General features: G+C 43.1%; 1 protein-coding gene across 1 annotated transcript in view; it reads right to left on the bottom strand.

The window, feature by feature from the left end:
- ADGRD2 (adhesion G protein-coupled receptor D2) overlaps window positions 1–26,722 on the bottom strand; it is a 139,472-nt gene that overhangs the window by 86,694 nt on the left and 26,056 nt on the right. The window contains exons 12-13 of the mRNA XM_072123703.1: window positions 22,608–22,716; window positions 19,049–19,107 (exon numbers count right to left, since the gene is read on the bottom strand). Of these exons, the coding sequence (XP_071979804.1) occupies window positions 19,049–19,107; window positions 22,608–22,716 (168 nt within the window). The remainder of the gene's footprint in view (window positions 1–19,048; window positions 19,108–22,607; window positions 22,717–26,722) is intronic.

Below are 26,722 nucleotides of genomic sequence, written 5' to 3'. Positions count from 1 at the left end.
AGAGCAGGGACCACGTCATCAGCTTCAGATCAGCATCTGTCCATATATGGTCATTGCATCTCCTAGGGTTCCCCAGAGCAGACATCAGGCAGGGAATCCTTCTCAGAGAAGTGTCAGCTTAGCTGAGAGAGCAGGGACCACGTCATCAGCTTCAGATCAGATCTGTCCATATATGGTCTCCAGGGCTTCCCCAGACACAAGCTCTTTATATAATTAAATTAAATAAAGTTTTGGCCAGGCTGAGATTCGAACCTGGGACCCTCTGCACCATAGACAGGGGCTTAACTAACTGAGCTATAAGCCCAGTGGTACAAGGCTGAGGATTTCTGGTAACTAAGACATGTTATCTGCCATTTACACTGTGACACAGACTAATGCACTGATATATAGAGAGGGATCTTCTCAGAGATTATTATTGTAATTATTGAGACTATTATTATTATTATTATTATTAATTTTATTATTATTATGGAGATGATTATTAATAATGGTAAAAATAATAATAATCATCTCCATAATAATAATAATAGTCTCAATAATTACAATAATCTCTGAGAAGATCCCTCTCTATATACCAAGGCATTAAATCTGTGTCACAGTGTAACAGTAGTCATAGTTCTTAGTTACCAAAATTCTACACCTAGATAATCACTGAGGTTACAGCTCAGTTGGTTGGGGCACTGTGGCATTATTATATATGGACCCTGCAGGTTCTGGGTTCTAATCCCAATGAGGATAATAATTTTTTTTTTTTTTATTGAGATCATTTTTATTATTATAATATGGTTAAAATTTGGGGCGTGGCCAGGGAGTGATTGGGGGTGTGGCTTAGGGGGATCGGCTACGCGTGCCGCCATTTTGTCCCTCTTTCCCTTTCACAAATGTTGGGAGGTATGTCAGAGGTGCAGGGTCTCATAGCTGCAGTCACGTATTATCAGAGGTGTAGGGTCTCATATCTGCAGTTACGTATTATCAGAGGTGTAGGGTCTCATAGCTGCAGTCACATATTATCAGAGGTCCAGGGTCTCATAGCTGCAGTCACGTATTATCAGAGGTGTAGGGTCTCATAGCTGCAGTCACATATTATCAGAGACACAGAGACAGTAGCTGCAGTCACATATTATCTGAGGTCCAGGGTCTCATAGCTGTAGTCACGTATTATCAGAGGTGTAGGGTCTCATAGCTGCAGTCACATATTATCTGAGGTCCAGGGTCTCATAGCTGCAGTCACGTATTATCAGAGGTGTAGGGTCTCATAGCTGCAGTGACATTTTATCAGAGACACAGAGACAGTAGCTGCAGTCACATATTATCTGAGGTCCAGGGTCTCATAGCTGCAGCCACATTATCTGAGGTACACGCTGCAGAGTCTCATAAATTGTGAGATATTGGGGCAGATTTACTTACCCGGTCCTGCACGATCCCCGATGTGCGTTGTCTGACGACAATGCATATCTGCCGCGATTCACAAAGATCGTGTGCCCGATTTCCTGCATGTGTCGCTTCCCCGCTCAGGTCCGCCAGAGTTCGCCTTCTTCCCAGTGTATGTAAGTGCATGTCTTGCGACACAATTTTAAAGTTAAAGGGGTATTCTCGTCTGGGCACTCAAATTCTGTTTCATTAATCTGCCATATGTAAACATTTCTTCAATTAGATATTATTAAAAAAAATGTTCCTGTGTGAAGATAATTTCTCATAAATGTAGCCATGTTGTCCCTTAGAAACGAGATAGCTTCCTCGGATACGGCCACCTCTGCTGGAGGGATTGCACAAAGAAACAAATTGTTTTTGCATATGAAATGTCCGGGAGTTACTGTATGTCTCACAGCCGTCTTGTGGTAATGATTGCTGAATCCTGGTGGTCCGGCAGGACTCTATAGCGCATGTCTGGCCACCGCTGCCAGAGTGTGACGTGGTCGTAACCAAGGAAGCTATCTCGTTTCTAAGGGACAACATAACTACATTTATGACAAATTATCTTCACACAGGAATATTTTTTTTATTTACATCCAATTGAAGAAATGTTTACATAAGGAAAATTAATTTAATTAAATGTAAATGCCCAGATGGTAATACCCCTTTAACTCCGGCTCTCAGTCTGAATCTGTCGGATCGTCCTATGGCCTGCCCCCAATTTCTGTTGCATGAAAGTCGGCGGGATTGTGCTAAAATCCGATCGTGTGCGACATAATCCCCTTCTAAATACCTGTCACAGCGGCGCAAATCCTGAAAATTTCGAAAAGCCAACGAAAGTGCAATCCGCAGGACCCTTAGTAAATAAGCCCCATTGTGTGAGCAATAAATGAAGAAACAATGGCTTAACTTACCTCAGAAGTGAAATAATGGAGCCAATATTCTAGTCATAGACTACAGTCATATTACCACAGAGGCCTTTCACTCCTGCATTTTACCTTTTTTCCCACAGGACTAGGAATATTTTATTTCTTCTATACATTCTGAGGAGATAAAGGGCTTAAGCATTACATGGCCTCTCTACATCTCACAGCTGTGGTTACCTCAGATATTGGTATATAAAGAGATGTCCTTGTAAGTAAAAAGGGAAATATCTGTCCTGAATGATGGACATCACCATGTAGGACATTATTTACCTCAGAAACCCAATCTGTGTAATAATCTTCAGACACCAGTATAACAAAATATATGTCCCTAGTATGACAGACTTCTCACAGCTATACAGTATATATCTGGCAAAATATACATTTTAAGGAGTATTTATGATGATATATACGGTAAAGAATTTCCTCAGTCATAGATACATGAGGAAAATTTTTAAAAGATGTGTATTAAATTATCTTTGTCTCTTGAGGAGTAGGCCAGACTTTCTGAAGCTTAATATGAGGGAGAAGACCCATTACTTGAAGTTCCCCAAATATCTATTAAGATATCCTAGGAATTTGTGATTTACCCGCTATACTCCTTCCTATAGTAACAGAAGAGTGTAAATATGGAGTCCGAGTCATTATGGTTTAATGTATATCAAGGGCATCATACCACCATGGAGAAAGGAGCACACTAGCTCTGAAGTAAAACATACAAACATATCGAGCTGTGAACAGCTTGATAAAGTACAGGCAGTCCCCCGTTTACATACAAGATAGGGTCCATAGGTTTGTTCTTAAGTTGAATTTGTAAGTCGAAACTGTATATTTTATAATTGTATATCCAGACAAAATTCCCCCAGTGAAAATCGGAGGTTTTTGCTGTAATGGGACCAAGGATTATCAATAAAGCTTCATAAAGCAGAGGGGTTCGTCTTTAACTAGGGGTCATCTGTAAGTCATGTGTCCTTAAGTAGGGTACAATAAGGTTGGACAGAGAGTAGAGCTAGAGAAGTAACTGAAAATCAATCTATTCCTATGTAGTCAATATATAATTACATACAGAATTAAGAGAGATTTATTATGTCTAAATCGAAATATCATTCAGTGCCCTATTACACTTACCATGCTGTAAATAATAGTGCTGTACAATACAATACCAGTTCTCAAAAGTGCAGTGTCAGGTGAAACCTTGCTGTAAATCATCACTGCATTTGCAATGTGTTTAGAAATGCAATGCAAGCGCCCAGGGCAGGTTTCGGCTTGTTTCCAGCTGCCATCGGCCATACCCCCAGGCGCGTGCATTGCGTTTCCAAACGTATTGCAAGCGCCACATGTGTTGAGGACTACTCTAGATAGTTGATACATTGGAATCTTATAGACTGGCACTACATTGACCCTGTTCTGACTTGGCCTTAAACAGCTTTGATGACGGGGCATTTTTAGAGAATTTCATACTTATTGGTCTAAGGGTCATAAGTTTTGCAATACCTCAAACATTTTTGCAGTGTTTGTTTTATGAGATATAGGAATAGTTGAGAATTAAAATAGAGGTTAAAAGGACTTTTTTCATTTTTAGGTTTTTTGTGGGGGAAAGTCACAAAAACTGGGAGAAAAAAATATTGTTTTGTAATATATAGTATATCAAAATGACCATAACAAGTTAACTCCCTAGAGCAGTGGTGGCGAACCTATAGCACGGGTGCCAGAGGTGGCACTCAGAGCCCTCTCTGTGGGCACCCAGGCCACATTGCCCCAACAAGTTCACCAGACACGACTAAAAGAATCTACCTGCAGTCACAGGCAATGTAGATGGTGCTCTCAGCATTATTTTAACCCCTTATCACCGACACTAGTTTTCAGCTCAATGACCAGACTCGATTTTTCAAATCTGACTTGTCTCACGATAATTGGTTATAACTTCGGAACGCTTTAACATATCCGGGTGATTTTGAGAATGTTTTCTCGTGACACATTGTACTTCATGTTAGTTATAAAATTTAAGTGATAAGTTTTGCGTTTCGTTCTGAAAAAAAGTGAAAATTTGGCAAAAGTTTGTAAAAATTCTTCATTTTCCAAGTTTGAAATGTTCTGGTTTCCAGACAAGATGTAAAACTACCCAAAAAGTTTGATAATGAACATTTACAGAATATCTGCTTTATGTTGGGATGATATTTTATGCTTCCGGTCATTTTTCTAGGAAGTTATGAGGTGCAGAACTTTAGGTGCGATTTTTCTTATTTTCATGAAAATTGCCAAAACTCACATTTTGAGGGACAACTCAGCTTTCCAGTGACTTTGAGAGGGCTAAATAATAGTAAAACCCCATAAATTACCCCACTATAGAAAGTTCACCCCTCAACATATGTAAAACAACTTCTATTAAGTCTATTATCCCTTTAAGTGTTTCACATGGGTTAAAAAATATGGACTTGCGATTTAGAAACTATAGAATTTTTTTGGAAAATACATTCATTTAGGCCAAAACTGACATTTTCAGAATAAATTAAATGATGAAACGCACTGCAACGCTTGATGCCCAATTCCTCCCTAGTGTACTCATACCCCATATGTTGTGGTAAACTGCTGTACGGGCGCACGGCCGGGCATAGAATGAATGGAGGCGCCATTCACAGCAGATTTGTATTGTCACATTGTACAACCTATACATTTTTATTTTTTTTGGTAATGCGAACATATGAGGCTTATTATGTACGGGATGAGATACAATGTATAGATAATTCATTTTGGGAGTCTAAAGCTTATTCATGAGATTTTATTAACTATTTCAAGGGGGATACAAACAAAATCATCAATTTTTATTTTGGATTGTTAGCATTTTTTTCCCCCGCTCACCGTAAGGTAAAAATAATATTTTATCTTTATTCTCTGGTTCACTACGATTGCGGTGATACCTCATTTATATAGTTTTTCTTATTTTTGCTCAATTTTCCTGAGCAAAACCAATATTGGAGAAAGTCGCATTGTTTTTACTATTGACAACTTTTAAGGGCCATAACTTCTGTATTTTTCTGTTGTCAGATCTGGTTGAGGGCTTATTTTTTCCAAAAACAGTTGTTCTTTACAGTCGTATCATATTAGGTAACGTAACTTTTTTTGATCACTTTTTAGAACATTTTTTGTGATGGTGTTTGAAAAATTGTATAATATGGGAAGTTTTTCGAGTTTTTTTTTATGTAGTTCCCCGAGCAGGTTCAATATTGATTTAGATTTTTTGTACAGATTAATATGGACGCGGTGATACCAAATATGTACGTGTTTTTGTGTTTTATTTACATTTTATGTGTTACTGGGGAGATTATGGGACTTTTATTTTATTTATTTATTTAATTATATTATAAAAAGATTTAATTTTTTAAAAAACTTTTTTACATTTTCTACTTCTTGGCTTGAATAAGCGATCATCCGATCGCTTATTCAAGCCTTTACACTGCAATACACTTGTATTGCAGTGTATAGTGTAAGTAACTGAGCATGCCGCGCATGCTCAGTTACTTACAGCCGGGTCCTGCCAGGAAGGCAGAACCCGGCGGGGAGAGAAGCCTGCATCCTCGGGTCATTTGTCGGGACCCGGGGCAGCAGCAGGAGGGATCGGATCCCCCGGTAAGCACACCGGGGGGGTCCGATCCACGGGGGACACACTTGCACGCCGCGGTTTTTCCGATCCCGGGTGTTAGTGCCGGGTCTGGGCTGTGATATCACAGCCCGACACCGACACCAGCGAGACCCGGTGTCCTGAAATCTTCTTCTGACGCACCGCCGTAGAAAGGCGTACGCGTCAGAAGAAGTACCCTTAATGACCGCCGTAAAAACCCAATAGGGCGGTCATTAAGGGGTTAAAGCAACACATCCTTGGCTTCTTCGCACTGTAGAAAGACTGAGAAGGTATGGACAGGGGCGGTTTATCGATGTAGGTCCTTCTGTTGAATTTGTGGTAGAACAGAGAGCAATAAGTTACTGCTTAAATTGCTGTTTTGGCACTTTGCAATAAATAAATGGGTTTTGGTTGTAATTTGGGCACTTGTTCTCGAAAAGGTTTGCCATCACTGCCCTAGAGTGTCATGGTCATTTTGATATGTAATGTTTATAACCTGAGGCACACAGGGTGACTATAGTGATGGTTTTACAGTGTAAGGAAGGATTTTTTTTTCAAATTTTATTGGGAAATATTTATATGCATTTTTAAATATTTATTAACCCCTTCAGTACTAGGCCATTTTAGGAATTAGGATCAAGTCCGATTTTTAAAATCTGCTCTGTCTCATTATAAGGCTACATTCACACTAACGTATGGAGGACGTATATACGGCCAACGTATATATGGCCGATATACGTCCTCCATAGATGGCAATGGGCGCACGGCACCCTATGGCACGTGCGGCACCGTACCGCTCCGTACCCGGGAAAAAGATGGGACCTGTCCTGTCTTTACCCGTAGTACGGCGCCGTGCGCCATTACTTCCTATGGAGAGGGGCGGGGGTGAGCTACTGTACGGTACGGACGGGCAACGGCAGTGTGAATATAGCCTAAGAAGTTCTAACTTTCTAATGTATTAACATATCCAGGGTATTTTGAGATTGAATTACAATGTGTGAAAAGAAAACAAATTAGTAGAAATATTTTGGTGATATCTTTTGTGTTTAGCTACGAAAATAAACGAAATTCAGTAAAAATGTCTTTATTTTCTAAGTTCTAAGTTTTTTACTTAACAAGCAAATAGTCATAGCACCCAAACAACTTAACAACTAACATTTCCCAAATGTCTACTTTATATTGGTGTGGCTTTTTATGCATATTCTCTTTCAGGTTCAGAATTTTGGGTGCAAATTTCTCATTTTTATGAAAATCGCCAAAATCCTTATTTAGAGGCACCTTCTCAGCTTTAAGTGACTTTGAGAGACCTAAATTGCTGTAAAACCCTGTAAATTATGCCATTTTAGAAACTACACTCCTCAATGCATGAAAAATTAAACTTTAAGAAGACTGTTAACCCTTTAACAGGGGTTAAAACTAACCCCTTTTTTTTCTAGACAATACATTAATTTTGGCAAAAAATGACGGAAAAAATACAAAGTTTGACACCCAATTTCTCCCTATATGTGGTGTTAAACTGCTGTATGGGCACACGGTGCAGCATTCAGAGCAGAATATTTTACAGGCTACAAAATTTAAATTATTTTGTAATTTGGTCATATGGGGGATTATATTTTTGTGTGGATGAGATACACTTTTCAGGTACATCATTTGGGGGGTTCAAGAGCTAATAAAGAGATTTTAATTTTTTCTTGGGGGTGGTTAAAAAAAAAATCATTCATTCTTGTTTATGGTTTTAGCATTTTGTTTCCGGCCGTTCACCATACCATAAAAATAATGTGTTCTATTTATTAAATGGCTCACCACGATTACGGTGATACCCTATTTATATAGCTTTATTATTACTTGTTTTGCAGAATATAGAACTCATTTTTGTGAGAAATTAGCTCGTTTTTGTATCACCTTGTATTAATGGGCATAACATTTTAATTGTTTTGTTTACAGAGCGGTTTTAAGGCTTGTTGTTGGTATCATGTCAAGGTAAATGTTACTTTTTGGTCATTTTTTATCCTGTTTTTATGAGGTCAGATGTTAAATTTTCATAATTTTTGTGAGTTTTTTTATGGAATTTACCCTACGGGCTCAGTGATAATTTTTTTTATAAGTTTTTGTGGTGATTTTTACTTAATGTTGTATTTGATTTTTATATGGGATGGGGCATCAAGGGACCTTCTTTATTTTATTATATTTTTTTTTACTTTGACCCAGGGTAAAACTTGAACAAGTGATCATTTGATATAGCGCTGCTTATGTATTGCAGCATATTATGCATTCTGCATAAGCTGCCACAATCTAACAGGCATTTACTACCAAATAGTCTCGGTAATGCACTGTAGAAGTTGTGTCACCGTGACCGCAGCGTCTATAGGGCTAAACAGCTGTTACAGCGAGAACCTGGGATATCGCATCCTGCTGGGATCCCACAGTCATCTCCCAGGCTCAGCTTCTGCATGACAATCCCCACATTATGACAATCTTACATTAGGCGGGAAGGGGTTGATATTTGGGGTGTATGTTTTTTACTTTACATGTCCCCCAAGAAGTCATGGAAGACCACTGGGAAAATTGTCCACCATATTTTAAAATTTTTTTTATAAGAGCCCCAGTTACATAGGAAACAACCCCACTGTGGGAGCTAATGTCTGATCAAACTCAAACAATTACATACATTTTGTTTGGTATCATTGCCCTTAAACTGAATTACTTGGGTGAAACGTTTTAAATATCCTTCTACAAGCTTCCCACAATAGTTGGTAGGAATTTGGGCCCATTCTTCCTGACAGAACTGGTATAACTAAGTGGCTACCTAACTCACTACTGTCTTTTCAGCTTTGTCCATAAATTTTCAATAGGATCGAGATCAGGGCTTTGTGATGGGCACTTGACTTTGTTATCCTTAAGCCACTTTGTAACCAGTTTGGCAGTATGAGGTGGGTCACCGTCCATTTGGACGACTCATTTGCACACAAGCTTTGACTCGCTGGCTGATGTCTTGAGTAATGGCTTCTTTCTCGCAGAGTGGGCTTGTCCATATAGTACGTTCAAAATAACTTGACGATCGGAATAAGGGGATTGCGGGTGTAGGAGCTACAAACCAGGCACACTCCCAATTAGCCAAAGATGCGCAAAGAAAACATATAAAATGTTAGTGCTCTACTCCAAAATATACAGCATTCCACATTAGATCCAAGGAACAGTCTCACCAAAACTCAAAGCGGTGAAAATTGTGGAGTTCCTCGGTAATTCCACCTGGCTCTCTGCGAGGTGTTTGACGTCCTTGTTGGACTTTTATGATATGCGCACTTTTTAAATTCACATTTTTGTGAGTATACGAAAATAAAAGAGATTTTACTTGTTTACCCCGGTAAATATCACTAAATATCCGGCATAGGATCTCCTTGTGACCCTGGACACGAAGGTGTGACAAGGTCTATAATAGAGACCGCCGCAGGAAAGAAGCAGAGAACCAGGATTACCGAGGAACTCCTCAATTTTCACTTTGAGTTTTGGTGAGACTGTTCCTTGGATCTGATGTGGAACGCTGTATATTTTTGAGTAGAGCACTAACATTTGATATGTTTTCCATGTCCCAATAGTACTTATTTCACTGTGGATTATGACACACTTTCCAACCAGCATCTTCACAAGGTCTTTTGCTTTTGTTCTTAAGTTGATATGCACATTATGGACCAAACCACATTCATATGTGGGAAACAGAACCTTCCTGAGCAGTATTATGGCTGGACAATCCCATCTTGTTTGTACTTGGGTGCAAAAGGTGCCTCTTCATCTGTACAAACAATTACCATATATACTTAGTATAGGGTGAGTTTTTCTGAACAAAAAATGTGCTTAAAAAACCTAACTCAGAAAACCTAGTCAGAAAATTTCAATAGTACTGAATGATTTCTGCTGTTCTATAGACTCTTAGTACCCACATTATCAGGGTAATGTCACCATCTGTCCATATATGGTATCTGTACATCTCCCTGGGCTCCCCCCCTGCCCAGCCCAGGATTTGAACTCTCAACCTCCACACTCCACCTGTCATAGAGATACAGAGCCTCTATCCATAAGAAACAATTGATCCGTTTGCCATCCGCAAAAGAAAGAATCGCATACAGACATAAAAAATTCAGTATACTATTTTATATTACCATTACCAGGGCAACCTTTACCATACATATAATAAACTGTGTCACGGGTGCTCCCGCGATCCCTGTCACGGATCGCGGGCGCATCCGTGCTCCTGCATGTGCCCCCGCTGCTGCCCGGTGTCTCTTACCTCTCCCAGCTCCTGCGCTTCCTCGGACTGCCGTGCGCGCGCGTCCCCGCCTCCTAGGGCGCGCGCGCGGCTCCGGACGAAAATTTAAAGGGCCAGCGCACCGCTAATTGGTGCACTGGTTGAACACCTCACCTTTAAGAATCTGCCTCTTCCTGTGTTCCTTGCCGGATCTTTGTGCCTCATAGCCTTAGAGAAAGCTTACTAGCGATTATTCCTGCGTTCCTGTGTATTCCTGTGTGTTCCCGCTCCTGAGTCCTGTGTTGCCGTGTGCCTGTGTTCCCGTTCCCACCTGCCTGGACCTCCTGTTGCTGACCCCGGACTTGGACCTGACGTTGCATCTCTGCCGCCTGCCCTGACCCTGTGCCTGGACCTGTCTACGAGATTGTCATCCGTTAAGGTACCTCGACCTCGGCTGCCACCGTGGGCTAGTCACACCTGGGAACGACCTAGTGGTATCCTGCCGCAGCAAGTCCAACCCGCTTTGCGGCGGGCTCTGGTGAATACCAGGTGCCGCTAGGCTCCGGTTCCGGGTGTTGGCTAGTTACATCTCCCGCGGTGGTCCAGAGGATCCACTGATCCTAACAGTAAGATCCGGCCATGGATCCCGCCGAGGCTTCTTCTCCCAGTCAGCCTGATCTCGCCACCATCGTGATCCACCAGTCCCGGCAGATTGCAGCACAGCGGAATCAGCTAGAGCAAGTCACCGCCATGCTACAACAACTACTTGCTACCCAACATCAGCAACAGTCTCCAGAAGCGGCCGCTGCGACCCCTGCTTCCCCGGCTTATCATCCTGCTGCTGAACCCAGGCTACGCCTCTCTTTGCCCGGCAAGTATGATGGAGATCCTAAGATGTGCAGGGGCTTCATCACCCAGTGCTCCTTGCACATAGAACTCATGCCGTCGCAATTTGCCACAGAGCGGTCCAAGGTGGCATTTGTCCTCAGCCTTCTTTCTGGGAAAGCCCTGGCCTGGGCTACTCCGCTTTGGGACAGAGATGACCCGGTTGTGTCTAGCCTCACTGCGTTTCTGTCAGAGTTCCGGTCTGTCTTCGAGGAACCAGCACGAGCCTCCTCTGCAGAGTCTGCATTGTTGAACTTGCGTCAGGGCAACTCATCGGTGGGAGAGTACGCAGTTCAATTCCGCACCCTGGCTTCAGAACTGGCTTGGAACGATGCAGCCCTCATCGCTACATTTAAGAAAGGGCTCTCTGCGCAGGTCAAGGACGCACTGGCAGCTCGGGATCTTCCATCTACTCTGAGTGACCTCATCACCTTGGCCACTCGAATTGATGTCCGGTTTAAGGAGCGAGCTGAGGAACTACGATCTGAGTATCCCCAAGGCCGTGTTAGACGCATCCCTCGCCTGGCGCCAGTCTTCCAAAGGCCGCTTCAGGTCCCGCCTGAATCTTCTGTTGAGGAACCCATGCAGGTTGACCGAACCCGGCTCACTCTACAAGAGCGTTCCAGACGACGTCAGGAGAACTTGTGCATGTATTGTGCCAGCCCACAGCACTTCGTCGGGGCTTGCCCTGTACGTCCCCAACGCCCGGGAAACGCCAGCACCTAGGCTTCTCAGGAGAAGCGTCCCTAGGTGTGAATAAAGCTTCTCCACGCTTGATTCTCCCTGTACTCCTCAGCATTGGCACCGGCACTCCGGTCCAGGTTTCTGCTTTCCTGGATTCGGGCTCCACAGCGAACTTTGTAGATGCTGCACTGGTCGCCCTGCATCACTTCCCGGTGGTTCGTCTTGAGAAGCCCTTGTCCATTGCCTCAGTCAGTGGCCAGATTCTCTCCGTGCCTATCTGGTTTCGCACTGAACCCCTGCTCCTTCAAGTTGGTGCATTGCATAAAGAGAGACTCTCCTTTTTTGTGCTGCCACAGTGCACTTCCACTCTCCTGCTGGGTCTCCCCTGGTTGCAGCATCATGCCCCTGTTCTGGACTGGTCTTCTGGAGAGATTCTCCGTTGGGGTCCGGATTGCCCCTCACGTTGCATGACGGTTCCACATCCGCTTCCTGTCAGGACTGCTACCTTGTCTCCCAAGCCCCTGGAGGGACTTCCAGCTCCGTACCGGGACTTTGCAGATGTGTTTTCTAAAAAACAAGCCGAGATCCTTCCTCCACATCGTCCCTATGATTGCCCCATTGATCTGCTGCCTGGATCTTCTCCACCACGGGGTCGTGTGTATCCGCTCTCGGTTCCTGAGACTGCCGCTATGTCGGAATATGTTAAAGAAAATCTGCAAAGAGGTTTCATCCGCAAATCCTCCTCACCAGCTGGCGCTGGTTTCTTTTTTGTCACAAAGAAAGATGGCTCTCTCCGCCCCTGTATAGACTATCGCGGTCTTAACAAGGTCACCGTTAAGAACCGCTATCCTTTGCCGCTTATCACGGAGCTATTTGATCGTCTGCGGGGTGCAAGAATTTTTTCCAAATTGGATCTTCGTGGGGCCTACAACCTTATCCGCATCAGGAAGGGTGACGAGTGGAAGACCGCCTTTAACACCCGTGATGGGCATTTTGAATACCTAGTTATGCCCTTCGGACTTTGTAATGCGCCAGCAGTTTTCCAGGAGTTTGTAAATGATATTTTCCGGGACTTATTGTACAGTTGTGTCGTGGTGTACCTGGACGACATCCTTGTGTATTCTGCCAATCTGGAGTCCCACCAGTCTCATGTACGGGAGGTTCTCAGCCGCCTCAGGACAAACCACCTCTATGCCAAGCTGGAGAAGTGCCACTTTCATCAGAGGAGCCTTCCATTCCTCGGCTACATAATTTCTGATAGGGGTTTGCAAATGGATCCTGCCAAGTTATCTGCGGTTCTTCAGTGGCCACGCCCAGTGGGACTGCGAGCTATACAAAGATTTCTGGGCTTTGCTAATTATTATAGGCAATTTATCCCACACTTCTCATCTCTGGTCGCGCCGATGGTGGCGCTTACGAAAAAAGGTGCTAATCCCCGTGTCTGGCCACCAGCAGCAGAAGAAGCCTTCACGAAATTAAAAACTGCCTTTTCCTCCGCTTCAGTCCTTACCCGACCGGATACTGAAAAGCCGTTCCTGGTGGAGGTTGATGCCTCCTCCGTGGGTGCTGGGGCAGTCCTTACCCAGAAGGGTCCCAGGGGACGAACACTCACTTGTGGTTTCTTCTCCAAAACCTTCTCCTCCGCGGAGAGAAATTATTCCATTGGAGATCGGGAGCTTCTAGCCATCAAGCTGGCTTTGGAAGAGTGGCGTCATCTGCTGGAGGGAGCCCGATTTCCAGTCAGCATTTTCACGGAGCACAAAAACCTTCAGTACCTTCAGACGGCTCAGCGTTTGAATCCTCGTCAAGCCCGGTGGTCCCTCTTCTTTTCTCGCTTTGACTTCCGAATCCATTTTCGCCCTGCAGGGAAAAACATCAAGGCTGACGCCTTGTCCCGTGCTTCTGATGTTATGGGGGAGGACTCTGCTCCTAGGCATATTGTTCCTCCAGAGAGACTTGTGCTTGCCGCGCCGGTGGACCTTCGGCAGCTGCCTCCCGGCAAGACTTATGTGCGACCTGGTCTCCGAAAGAGGATTTTGACCTGGGGACATTCTTCTCGTGTGGCTGGGCACCCTGGGGTGCAGCGCTCTGTGGCCTTAATTTCCCGATTCTACTGGTGGCCTGATTTGGTCAAGGACGTTCGGGATTTTGTGGGTTCCTGTGCCTCTTGTGCCCGCAACAAGCCTTCACGACTTAAACCTGCTGGTCTTCTGTTGCCGTTACCCGTGCCTACCAGCCCATGGTCTCATGTGGCTATGGACTTTGTTACGGATCTACCGCCATCTTCTGGCAACACCGTTATCTGGGTGGTGACTGACCGCTTTTCGAAGATGTCTCACTTTGTCCCTCTACCAGGTTTGCCTTCTGCTCCACGTCTCGCCAGCCTCTTCTTCCAGCATATTTTCCGGCTTCATGGTCTCCCTCAGCACATCGTCTCAGATCGAGGAGTTCAGTTTGTGTCCAAATTCTGGAGATCTTTGTGCAATCAGTTGCAGGTGAACTTGGACTTCTCTTCTGCCTATCACCCACAGACTAACGGCCAAGTGGAGAGGGTGAATCAGACTCTAGGTTGCTATCTCCGCCATTTCGTCTCTGCCCGACAGGACGACTGGGCATCTCTTCTACCATGGGCGGAGTTCTCTTACAATTCCCTGGACTCCACTTCTGCCGGTTCTGCTCCCTTTTTTATTAACTATGGACTGCATCCTCGGCCTCCTCTTCCGTTACCTACGTCTGCAGATGTTCCTGCTGTGGAGGACCTGGTACGTGATCTGAAAGCCATCTGGGAGCAAGTCCACACCTCATTGCTCCGAGCTACAGCCCAGACCAAGCGTCAAGCAGACAAAAGACGCCGACCATTCCCTGTTTTAGCTCCTGGTGACAAGGTTTGGCTGTCCGCCAAGTATGTTCGGCTGAAGATCCCGAGCTATAAATTGGGACCTCGGTTCTTGGGTCCATTTGAAATTCTCGGCCGCATCAACCCGGTGGCTTACAAGTTGCGTCTGCCTCCCAGCATGCGCATTCCTAATTCTTTCCACGTTTCTCTCCTTAAGCCAGTTATCTTCAACCGCTTCAACCGACAAATTACTCCTCCTCCGGCACCACAAGCTGATTCCACCGATGTCTTCGAGGTGAAAGAGATCCTGGATACTAAGACTGTGAGAGGTAGACGGTTGTTTCTGGTAGACTGGAAAGGATTTGGTCCTGAGGAGAGATCCTGGGAGCCAGAGGATAACATCCTGGACAAGAGCCTGCTCCAACGTTTTCTCAGGCCCAAGAAGAGAGGGAGGCCGAAGGGGGGGGGTACTGTCACGGGTGCTCCCGCGATCCCTGTCACGGATCGCGGGCGCATCCGTGCTCCTGCATGTGCCCCCGCTGCTGCCCGGTGTCTCTTACCTCTCCCGGCTCCTGCGCTTCCTCGGACTGCCGTGCGCGTGCGTCCCCGCCTCCTAGGGCGCGCGCGCGGCTCCGGACGAAAATTTAAAGGGCCAGCGCACCGCTAATTGGTGCACTGGTTGAACACCTCACCTTTAAGAATCTGCCTCTTCCTGTGTTCCTTGCCGGATCTTTGTGCCTCATAGCCTTAGAGAAAGCTTACTAGCGATTATTCCTGCGTTCCTGTGTATTCCTGCGTTCCTGTGTATTCCTGTGTGTTCCCGCTCCTGAGTCCTGTGTTGCCGTGTTACCTGAGTTCCTCCGTGTTGCTGTGTTCCGTGTGCCTGTGTTCCCGTTCCCACCTGCCTGGACCTCCTGTTGCTGACCCCGGACTTGGACCTGACGTTGCATCTCTGCCGCCTGCCCTGACCCTGTGCCTGGACCTGTCTACGAGATTGTCATCCGTTAAGGTACCTCGACCTCGGCTGCCACCGTGGGCTAGTCACACCTGGGAACGACCTAGTGGTATCCTGCCGCAGCAAGTCCAACCCGCTTTGCGGCGGGCTCTGGTGAATACCAGGTGCCGCTAGGCTCCGGTTCCGGGTGTTGGCTAGTTACATCTCCCGCGGTGGTCCAGAGGATCCACTGATCCTAACAGTCTGTCATAAAACACTAAAGCTCCTCCTGTCAAAACACTAGTTGGCCATTACTGATAGCATGTGTTTTAATGGAAATGCATATGCGATTAAGCTGAGCCCCGCCTCCAGACGTTTGCATGTAATGTAAACGCCCCATGTGACTGCACCCTAAACATTCAGGTAATACTTTTTTTTCTTTTCCTGAACGTATCGTATCACTATCAAGAATCGTATCAATTTTCTCGGTAAAGTATCTCACTCAAAATTCTGGTACCGGCGCAACCCTAATCAGCGGTTCGTGTGCCAGCAGCGTGCGAGGACCCAAAGAAGGAAAGACCAGAAGAAAGAAGAGAACCTGCAGGGAGCGTTGGAAAGTTGAGTACAGCGTTTATTTCTTTATATAGACTGGGCATACTTGAGGCAGGGGCTGCTGGCAATATACTGGGGGTAGGGGTTGCTGGCTATGTACTGGGGGCAGAGGGTAGCTGGTTATATACTGGGGGCAGGGTCTCACTGGTCATATACTAGGGGGCATGTGCTGCTGGCTACATATTAGGGGACAGGGGCTAGCTGGCTACATACTGGGGGGTATGGGCTGGCTAGCTATTTTCTAGAGGGCATGGGTTGACTATATACTAGGGGGCAAGGGCTGGCTATACACTAGGGGGGGGAAGGCTGGAGTCTGTAACCAATGCATTTCCCACCTTAGGCTTATACTTGAGTATATATGCTATACTCTAGAATTGAACAGACTTGTGCCAGCAAACAATTTGCTTCCTGTTATCTTTTCACTCATTTCTGTAGACCTCCCTGTGATTTTGCACAAAAGTAAACTTTTGACTTTGCAAAAATTTCTCATTATTTTGGCATTGGGCAAGTATAAATAATTTTGGTAATCCTAAAATGAGAAAGGTTTATTATGTTTTCATGACAGGTGAGAAAAACATGTGTCTTTTATAAAGGTGTATGTAATCTAATGGTTTCAACTGTATCTGGTTTTATTGAAAAAAAAAAAAATTGTAATATATTTCTTTTAATACTCAAGAAGTTTTGTTTTTATATAACAAATGTAAGACACAGGTGAAGTGGAGTCCCTACCCCGATACATGTAAAATATGGTCAGAGACATCCCCGGTAGGTCACTGCATTTTTAGTAGTAGTGCTGGACCATTTATACAATTAAAGGGGTATTTCGGGAATATCAATGTCTGATACACAAACCCATAATGCTATAAATAAATGTATATAACAAAACTCAATGTCATTAGTCACAAAATAGACTTTAAATTAATTTGATTTTATGATTTAAAAAAAATGTATGGCCTCTCTAAAGTATGCAGAGTTATGTTCAAGATGGCCGCCACTGGAAAGTATGCAGAGTTATCTTCAAGAGGGCCGCCACTGGAAACTAAAAGTTCCATGATCCTTTAGTTCTCAGTAACTCCTCCTCCCTCTTATGCTCTGCCCCCAGTGAGAATGTAATAGACTTTCTTGCTCTGTTACCATAAAAATGATGTGTAACTGCCATCACTGCACATCACCAAAACGGTGGCCATACTGGATGCACTGCAACCAACCGACTGCAGCCGAACATAGTGGTGATCACATGACCTGCCCAGGCAGGTGCAGGACACGTGATGTGGACATGTGACCAGCGGCCATCTTCTGTCCTGTGTCTTCTCCGTGCGGAAGAAAATCAACGGACTGATTAAAGGGCCAGTAACATTTTAATTGTTCATTACAGTGTATGTCCACAGCATTTTCTGCTAAGGGGAGCAAAATTTTAAATAACAACTAATTACACATTAGCTTAGATTTTGAGTATCCTTTTGTATATAAATTATGCTTATTCCTGGAATACCCCTTTAATGTAATTTAATTGTAAGACTTTGACAAGCTCTATCACAATAAAGTTGACCATGAATTAATATAACATCGGTGCAAACCAACGAGAAAAGTACTTAATGCCACGTATAATACATTAGACTGAAGAAGGTGCCGACTACATACGTGGAGAAATTTCTTCACAGCAAATCATTATAACCTATATGCATGTTAAGAGACTGAACTCCTGCCAGAAAAGCTAGCTTTACACCTGCTTCCAAGTGAGGCTTATTGTGGAGGATGACCTTGATACCGCCGCAGACACTGCCAATTATGACAATGAATAGAGGCCTCCTCTCTAATGTATACTTTAAATCACTTTAGTACTAAATCCTCCATTACATTGATACATTCAGTATTTGAAGACCATGACATTCATGTAGGTGTCCAACAATAGCCTATAAAACATAGACCGATCAACTAAAGAAATTAAAACCTTGTGACTTAACATTGCATAGTTTCCCTAACCAATAGAAAGTGTTGGATTCTGATCTAAATTGACCTACCTATCAAGATCAAGCATGAAAAACCAGTGACACTTCCTCGTGTCTTAATATTATATTTATATATATCCATGGCTTCCTTCCTTCTGAAAGGAACTTTTTAATTATGCTAATGAGCCCGATGGGCTCTGGTGGGTGTTTCCAGAGCCTCTCAGCGATGTCTTTTAACTGCAGTATTACAACTCCAATGATGCACATACATCATTGTACATACACCAATGATGCACATACATCATAATGTGTACAATGTACTGTACTAGTACTTTTATTTTGGGTACATGGGTACAACATCCTCAAATAGGTGGAATGGGGTGAACCTTTGTAACTTTTGCACTGGGCCTATTGTATTATGTGTTAAAATTATAACATTTTATCTGGGGGTCCAGCTGCTGTGCTCCCACAAATCACAAGAATGGGATCCCTTGGATCCCCACAAACTGAAGCAATGGTTGTTCAGGTGCATTACCCACAGTTTAAATGGTAACATTTCTCCCTAGACCCTAGATGAAGTTGTATTATAATATAGAAGTAGTATGTAGCAGCAGTGGTATGTTGTAGCTATGTGTTTTGGTCTTTTATAAAAAGGCATTAAGTTGCTTTGCTTTTACATTGCAGATTTTAAAGGTCTTGCTTTTATACATTGTTGTGTGCTAACACTTCCAAAAGGTCATAGTTTTATAAATTGCTGAAAAACAGAACAGTACATAGTGTCACCGGTCCTGTTGCTATACTGGTTATTTGTGCAAAGGACTGGGACTAAAAGCAATGAAGAGACTCTGCCATCTACTGGCTACAATAAAAACTACAGAAGCAGCCACATAATATTGTTTTCTGTGCAATAACATGGGTACATGAAAGACATCAAAAAGACACTGACTTACCCCATACTGAAGTCCCAGAAAACACAGACGGGAACACTTCTGAGATTGTGTGATAGATCCTGCAAAATATTTCAAAATGCAATTAGCTAATGCAATCCGGAATATGACAGAGAATTATAGAGCTTATATGCAATCATTCACAGTTACTGCTAAGGGTTTGATACATGCTTAGTCTATCAGAGCAATCTTTAGATAATTTGACAACCGGAATTATTCTAAAGAACGTGTCATCTGTACATTTAGGGCTTTTGTACCATCTTACTCACAGTATTGATCATTGGCCATATTTGTAGGTTCCAATATGGAGAAGCAGTTTGGCTAGGCTATGACTATACAGTAAACGCCCACCCCAGCACATTTATGGTCTAGTGCAGTGATGGCGAACCTTTTATTGACCGAGTGCCCAAACGACAACCAAGCCACTTATTTATTGCAACATGCCAATTTATGCAGTAACTTATTGCTCCCTGCTGCATCCTGATGACACCAATACAGTAGAAAGAAAATTGAGAAATTCGGATTATCATTTTACCTTTCCTCCAGTGTCCGCTGAACAGGAGGAACACGGAGAAGAATCTCCAATGATAATCCAGCTTTGTCCACCCCTTCTAGCTCCTCCAGTAGTCTCGGGGAGTCTCGGATGTGTGTCTGAAAATAGAACTGGTCACAGCATGCCTGAGTTTCCTTGGACTACAGGAGGAGGCCTTAGGTGCCCACAGAGAGGGCTCTGAGTGCCAGCTCTGGCATCCGTGGCACAGGTTCGCCACCACTGATCTAGTGAGACATGGTGAATGCACCCTTGCTTCACCACACAGTGACTGTGTATCAGGGCAAGATAGAACTGCCACAGGCCTGGGCTATATGAATGTCATAGCCTCTACGAGTCCGGAATTCACGTCCTGCATTATGTACTAGGATCAAGCTACTTTGAGAATGCCTACCTTCTGTCTGCTTTCAATCTGTGGTTTCAGGAGCTTTGGAACACCTTGAAAGTATCTGAAATGGCTCTTGTGTATTTATAGCGGGAAGCGGGAATAGATGTACAAGAATTTTATGGGTGAAGGTCCTTCTTAGTCTCAAATTTGGAAGGTAGTTTCGGTGGCCATAAGCGCCCTAGAAGACTTGGACCCCAGGCTACAACCCAAACCGCCTATATTCTAATTCACTACTGCCGTGCACAATAGATCTCAATGGGGGCCCCAAATACAGTCAAGTGCATTAGGTCTAAAGCTTAGGCAGAGCAGGGAGCAGAAGACTCCCTTCCCTTCGATTTTGAGAAGACCTGTGTGTCAGTGCCACAGAAGTGCCAAATCCGCCTTGACATAGAGTGACAATGTTGCACAACTACATTGCACCTAAAGACCCAAAACTGTGTTCGTCTTGCATCCATGGAAAACGGTAGTAGTAGGGCACAAGTCAGTTTGGGGGATGTCAGTTCTGCTAGAGCTGCTGTGTATTGCTATTACTTTGGAGTGGCTTTGCCTGTTGTACACATTGAGTGTTACTCCTAGACACACTCACAGATCAAGGCCTCAAAGTGTTGTAGTCTGTGTGCCATTTATTTTCATGGCAGAGCATCTAAAGATTACTGGCACGAGGCCAAGCATTAGCTGGAGTTGTAAAAACAATGATGTGTTCTCTTGCATTCTGAAGAACAGGGAGAAATTTACTAAGCACAATGCCCCAGAAAGAAACCTAAAAGCAAAAAATTCCTTATCCTACTTTTAAAGAGGGTTTTAGAAATGTTGGAACACTTTTATGACTTGTAGAAAAAAGAAGCATAGCTTTAAAACCACTTGGGCTTGTTCTAAGTTGGGTATCCTGTGTCATAAATATGCCAGACCACTAAAATTGTGGCCCCATTACCCTAGCCTGAACTAAGCCAAGTATGAAATTAGACTACACAGTCTTTACCAAAACCCTCACGCATGTGAACATATCACGGACCACAAAAAAAAGCCAGTGTGATTGGTGTGTGAGGTCCCTGTGCACGTCGATGACAGGAGAAGACTTCCCAGGCAGGGGTAAGACAAATCTGGGACTGTCTAGGACTCTGTAGACTATCTATGCACTGCCAAACTGTCTTAAAGACATTAAAGGAAATCAACCACTGAAAATAACAAAATAAAGGGTAGCGATACTCACCTCCTCTCCACTTCATCTAGATCCTGGTTCTGCCCGTCGCTAGTCTTGACACGCCAGGATCACCTAGAAAATAAACTGGGGACAAGATGTCCGGTGCTGCTAATTATATACGTCCCAGCACCTCCCTCTCCCATGCTGGGAGCATTGTAGAGGAAGAGGACGGTATGAGAATGGCAGGAATTTACGCCTAGAATAGGAGAAGGAGGTGACGAAGACGTGCATAATTAGCAGCGCGGACATCTCACCCCCCCTCTCCGTGCTGCTAATTAAAAGTTTGTTTTGTAGGTGATCCCGGTATGTCAAGACTAGCGACGGACAGAACCGACATCAAGATGAAGAGGAGCGGAGGTGAGTATTTGTTGCCTTCATTTGTTATTTTTAGTGATTGATTTCCTTCAAACTTTAATGCATGCTAGTTTGCCATGTGCTATTAAATTATGATGTAATGCTATTGGCCTGGCATATATATAATATATTTATATATAGTAACATAAATTACGAGTCTTAGAGTGCGGTCACATGTGCGATCTTGGTCAGTTCTTGGTGTGTTACTGTAGGTACTGTTATTAACAAAAATACCACACATTTCATACACATAATTCCAACCCGTCTATATCAGTCCTGGTGTTTACAATCTTGGTTGCCCCTGGATCCGACCGTAAATCTTTTGATTATGGTCAGGTTGGGCAGATGCTTCTCATGAATAGCTTCTTCTGCCTGCACACTGCAGTGCTGTCTGCCTCCTGCCCCTTCCCCCGGCATTACAAAACCAGCCCAGACACAGGACCTACTCTACCAACTACAGACAGATACGATCTTTATCCGGGAGGGAGGCATATAGCAAAGCTATGTGTGTGTTATAGGAGGGGTAGCAGAGCTGAGAGTGTCATTGTGTTTTCTATCTTTCTCATGGATCTCATCATCTCTCATCTCTGGTGTGTCTCATCTATCTTTTTCTATGTGTCAGATACAAGTAGAATGTTCAAAAACGAGTAAAATTGTGAAGGGGCTAAAAATGATCTTTATTATGTAAACATCACTAGAGGATTAAAATTTGAGAACTTTCTTTTAGCCTTTGATATTGGATTCAATCGTCACTCTCCGTGATGTCATTAGGGAGAGACAATCCGATGCCATGACATGATATTTCTGAAGATTTTCTGAAGATTTTTTTAAGCACGTAAATAATAAAAAACCCTTCTTCTTCCTCGCTAGAGGAGTCGGCGCCAGGATGGGATCTGCAGATACAAGTCCAATGTACATCATTGGACTAACACCTATTTTTTTTTTTTCATTTTCCCTACTTTGAGCCAAGTTGGTTTAGGGTCCCAAACCGACCTGACAGGTCCTCTAAGTAACTTATACCTACTACAAATATTTACATGCTATAAAGTATGTGACTTGTAATACTCACAGGTATCTCATTATGCCACAAGTAATACTGTACAGGAGTGCTTATTTCTTTGTCCCCCGCTAACACGGTTGAAGATATTATAGAGGATCCAAGGTAAGTGCCCACGTGCCTATAGAAGGACAAAAAACAAAGCATAAAATACACAGCGACCAATTGCAGATCGGACTGGTTTGACTGGTGTCATGTCATAAGGCTTTTTGAACGTAGGACATTGACCTATAAGGGGCGATCTTCCAAAAGGGGACACAGAAGGGACAATTACCATTTCCATGAAAACTTATTTGCATTTTCCCTGAGTTTTTCCTTACAGATATAGGTTTTCTTTACATTCCTAATGATGAGGAAATTGGGCGGATGGGTGTGACATTACAAAACCAATACTGGGTTTCCTTCAGTGGCATAACTTGAAGCTGAGATTATAATGAGACTATAATGTACGGTTTATAGCAATTGTCTTCTCATTTGGGAAAGTGACACCTTATGGGCCCCCTAAGCCTCTAGGGCCCAGTAGCGACCACACCCCTCAAGGTTTACCCCTGTTATAAGACGGCACTACTAAGTCTAAGTCTCACCTGAGTGCTGCTAAATGCAGGAAAAGTTCAGTCAAGGCCAAGAGTGAAGAAAGTCATAGCGATTTAATTCCTCTGTCATGAAACATTTCTTTAGTTGGACATTATTAAAAAAAATGTACCCATGTAAAGATAATTTCTTATAAATGTAACCATGCTGTCCTTTAGAAATGAGATTGTAGTCTTTGGATACGACCACCACTGCTAAAGTGATTGCTCAAAGCACATATAAACATTTTTCATATAAAATGTCCGGGAGTTACTATGGGGCAGATTTATCAAGCTGTCTGAAAGTCAGAATATTTCCAGTTGCCCATGGCAACCAATCACAGCTCAGCTTTCATTTCACCAGTGCTCATGAATATTTTAAAGGGGGGCTGTGATTGGTTGCCATGGGCAATTGGAAATATTCTGACTTTCAGACTGCTTGATAAATCTGCCCCTGTATGTCTTATAGCCATCCTATCATAATGAACGTTGAATCCTGGTGACCGGGCACCTAAATAATGCATCCCTGGCCACTGCTGGAAGAGTTCGGGGGTGGTTGTATCTAAGGACAGCTATCTTGTTTCTAAGGTACAACATGGCTACATTGGTGGGAATTTATGTTTGCATGGGTACTTTTTTTTTAATCACATCCAATTAAAGAAATGTATATACATGGCAGATGAATAAATTAAATGTCCAGGTGGGAATAACCCTTTATTCTTAAATCAGATCAGAAATATAGACTGAACAAAATAAAAACTTAAGAAACTAATATAGCTAAAACCCCTAATCCATGAGTTTTGCAGAGAAGGTGGTGCATAAGGCTGATATTGGAGCAAGTAATATAAAGTCCTTGTTCTTCCTCTGAAAATCCAGACGCTTGATGTACAGCAATAACCTTTCTTATTCTAGAATTCTTATTGTTGCTATGAACTTAGAGGACAAAGACTGTGGTATATATTGTTCCTACAGTTCTTCGCCAACACCAAGGAAGCTCAAGTGCCATACTGATAACTAAATCAATAAAACCCTCAAGTCTTGTTCGTTCAAACATTTCTTGGAGAAAACCGTCGGTCTTAACAAAGCCGGCCCGTCGCTATTATATCCCAGTATATTGTTTTGTTGCGCTTTTTACAATACAGTATCATGATTTACAAAAAAAAAAAAAGAACAAGTTGATTTGTGGCTAGAACATAGCCTGTTACATCCATAGTGAGCAGTATTTCTGTTATGAAGCAGAGGCCTAGCGCCCCCTAGTGTGCAGAGTACACATTACAGCAAACATTGATGTTTATTATATATTTATTTATGAAGCACCATCAAGTGTAAGGGCTGTACATTAAATATATAATTCATATATTTATTTTCAAACACAATGCAATCATCATTCACTGAAATTTAAAGAAATGTGTTAAATACTGTGATCAAGCTTTGCCTAATGAAATCACTTTCTTCAAAAAAGGTACATTTGAATTGTCGTCTCCTGGTGACATAGTGGCAATGGTCTCATTCAATATGAAGAGGTGCATGCATCACCATTTCAGTGCTGCAGTTGCATTCAACGGCAGCACTTAAATGGTTAACTCATGGGATCAGACTAGGGGTGTAACTGTGAGATGCAGAGCCCCATAGCAGACTTCTGAATGTGGCCTCCCTTAAAATATATATTTGTATACTCACACATTACAATCGCACACAGTATATACACACCATATATACATACAGAACCATATACACCCATGCATCATATACACAGATATAAAGGATATACATATCACATATGCACACACATATACAGTAAATACACAGATACAAACAATACCATATAGCAAATGCACACCAAATACCCCAGATGCTGGGGCCACCTAACACTGGGGGTCCCTCTAGCAGCTGCCATGGCTGCTACCCCTGTTGTTATAGCCCCAAGTACAGCATACTGTTTGATATAGCCATCACCCAGTGTGTATGGAGAGTTCTCAACACATGAGCACTCGCCATAGAGGGTAAGTACCTTTGGATGCCCCTAGTTCCATTCACCAGGTATAGGCTCTGTTGTATTTTGGTCTAAATTTTGTCGTTAATTGTCAATATTTATACTTAACGTGGCTTCCTCTTTTTTTCAAGTTTCCACCATTTTCCCTTATGAAGTTACATATATAATAATAATAATTCTTTATTTATATAGCACACACAGATTACGCAGTGAGTCCCCATGGGGCTCACAATCTAAACAACCTAACAGTATGTTTTGGAGTGTGGGAGGAAACCGGAGTACCCGGAGGAAACCCACGCAAACAAGGACAGATGTTGACCTGGGGGGGATTCGAACCCAGGACTCTAGCACTGCAAGGCAGAAGTGCTACTCACTTAGCCAACATGCCGCCCATATATATGTGTGCACATAGATTTATTTTCATAATCCTTATTTTTACTTATGGTCCATGCCCCTTTTTCCCCATTATAGCCCTTAATTTTCCATTTTTTTATCTTATTATGTTATCTTTTTTTTTCTATATGTTATTGTACTATTTATTGTATAACTGATTCTGTATGGGGCACTTGTATACTGTAGAACATACACATATATATTATTTTTATTTATTTTTGTTTTTTTATAAAAAATAATCCAGCACTCAGCAAGGCAAGACATTAAAAATTCTTTACTCCAGCTTAATTTGATATCCTGAAAACATATGGCAATGAAAACACCAGGTGTTTTTTTTCTGATGTTTTCTTTATATATGACAGCGGGTGTATGACGATATGTGAGTGGCGCCGCTGCTGCGGGAAATGAAAGTGATGTGTAGCAGTGCCACTGATGTCCTCTGATGCTGTGGTCCCCAATGTTTTTGTATCTGGGGACTAGCTGCACCCCAAAAATTTTTTCCAGAGACATGGTCCCTTGAAAATTTGGTCACAAATATTCCATATCGAACCCCAACCAGTATAATGTGGCTTTTCCAGCAGCCCCTTGTCTAAAATGCCCCCTTTTCTTCAGCGCTTGCCTGATGCTGCTGTTTCTCTTGTCTGTATTAATAAGAAAGGGTCTACAGAAAAGGGAGCACTTAAATGCCCCCCCCCCCCTCCCCCCCCCCCCCACACCTTTATAATGTTCTCTTGTCTTTGGGTTTTTCACAGTGAGGAAAAAAATGTTCATATTGTAAATACTCGCATATAAGCCAAGGTATCTAATGTTACCACAAAAAAAAAAAGAAAAAAATTGGGAGCAGTTATTGACTGAAGTATAAGACTAGGTAGGGAAATGCAGTCGATACTCTAATAAATTGTCCAACAGCAGCAGCACCTCATTGATGATATGTCCACAGCAGAACCCTCCTTTTACAGAAATGTCTACAGCAGAGCCCCCCATTAATGAAATTTCTACAGCAGAGCCCCCATTAATGACATTTCTACAGCTGAGCCCCCCATTAACCCCTTAACGCTCTGCGCCGTAGCTCTACGGCGCAGAGGTATAAGGGAAGTATGAAGAGGGCTCACGGGCTGAGTCCTCTTCATACAGAGGTGGGGGTTTTTGCATTTTGCACAAAACCCCCACCG

Source organism: Engystomops pustulosus, chromosome 9 (assembly GCF_040894005.1).
Source record: "Engystomops pustulosus chromosome 9, aEngPut4.maternal, whole genome shotgun sequence".
Lineage (NCBI taxonomy): Eukaryota > Metazoa > Chordata > Amphibia > Anura > Leptodactylidae > Engystomops > Engystomops pustulosus.
This window is presented reverse-complemented; position numbering and strand designations above follow the sequence as displayed.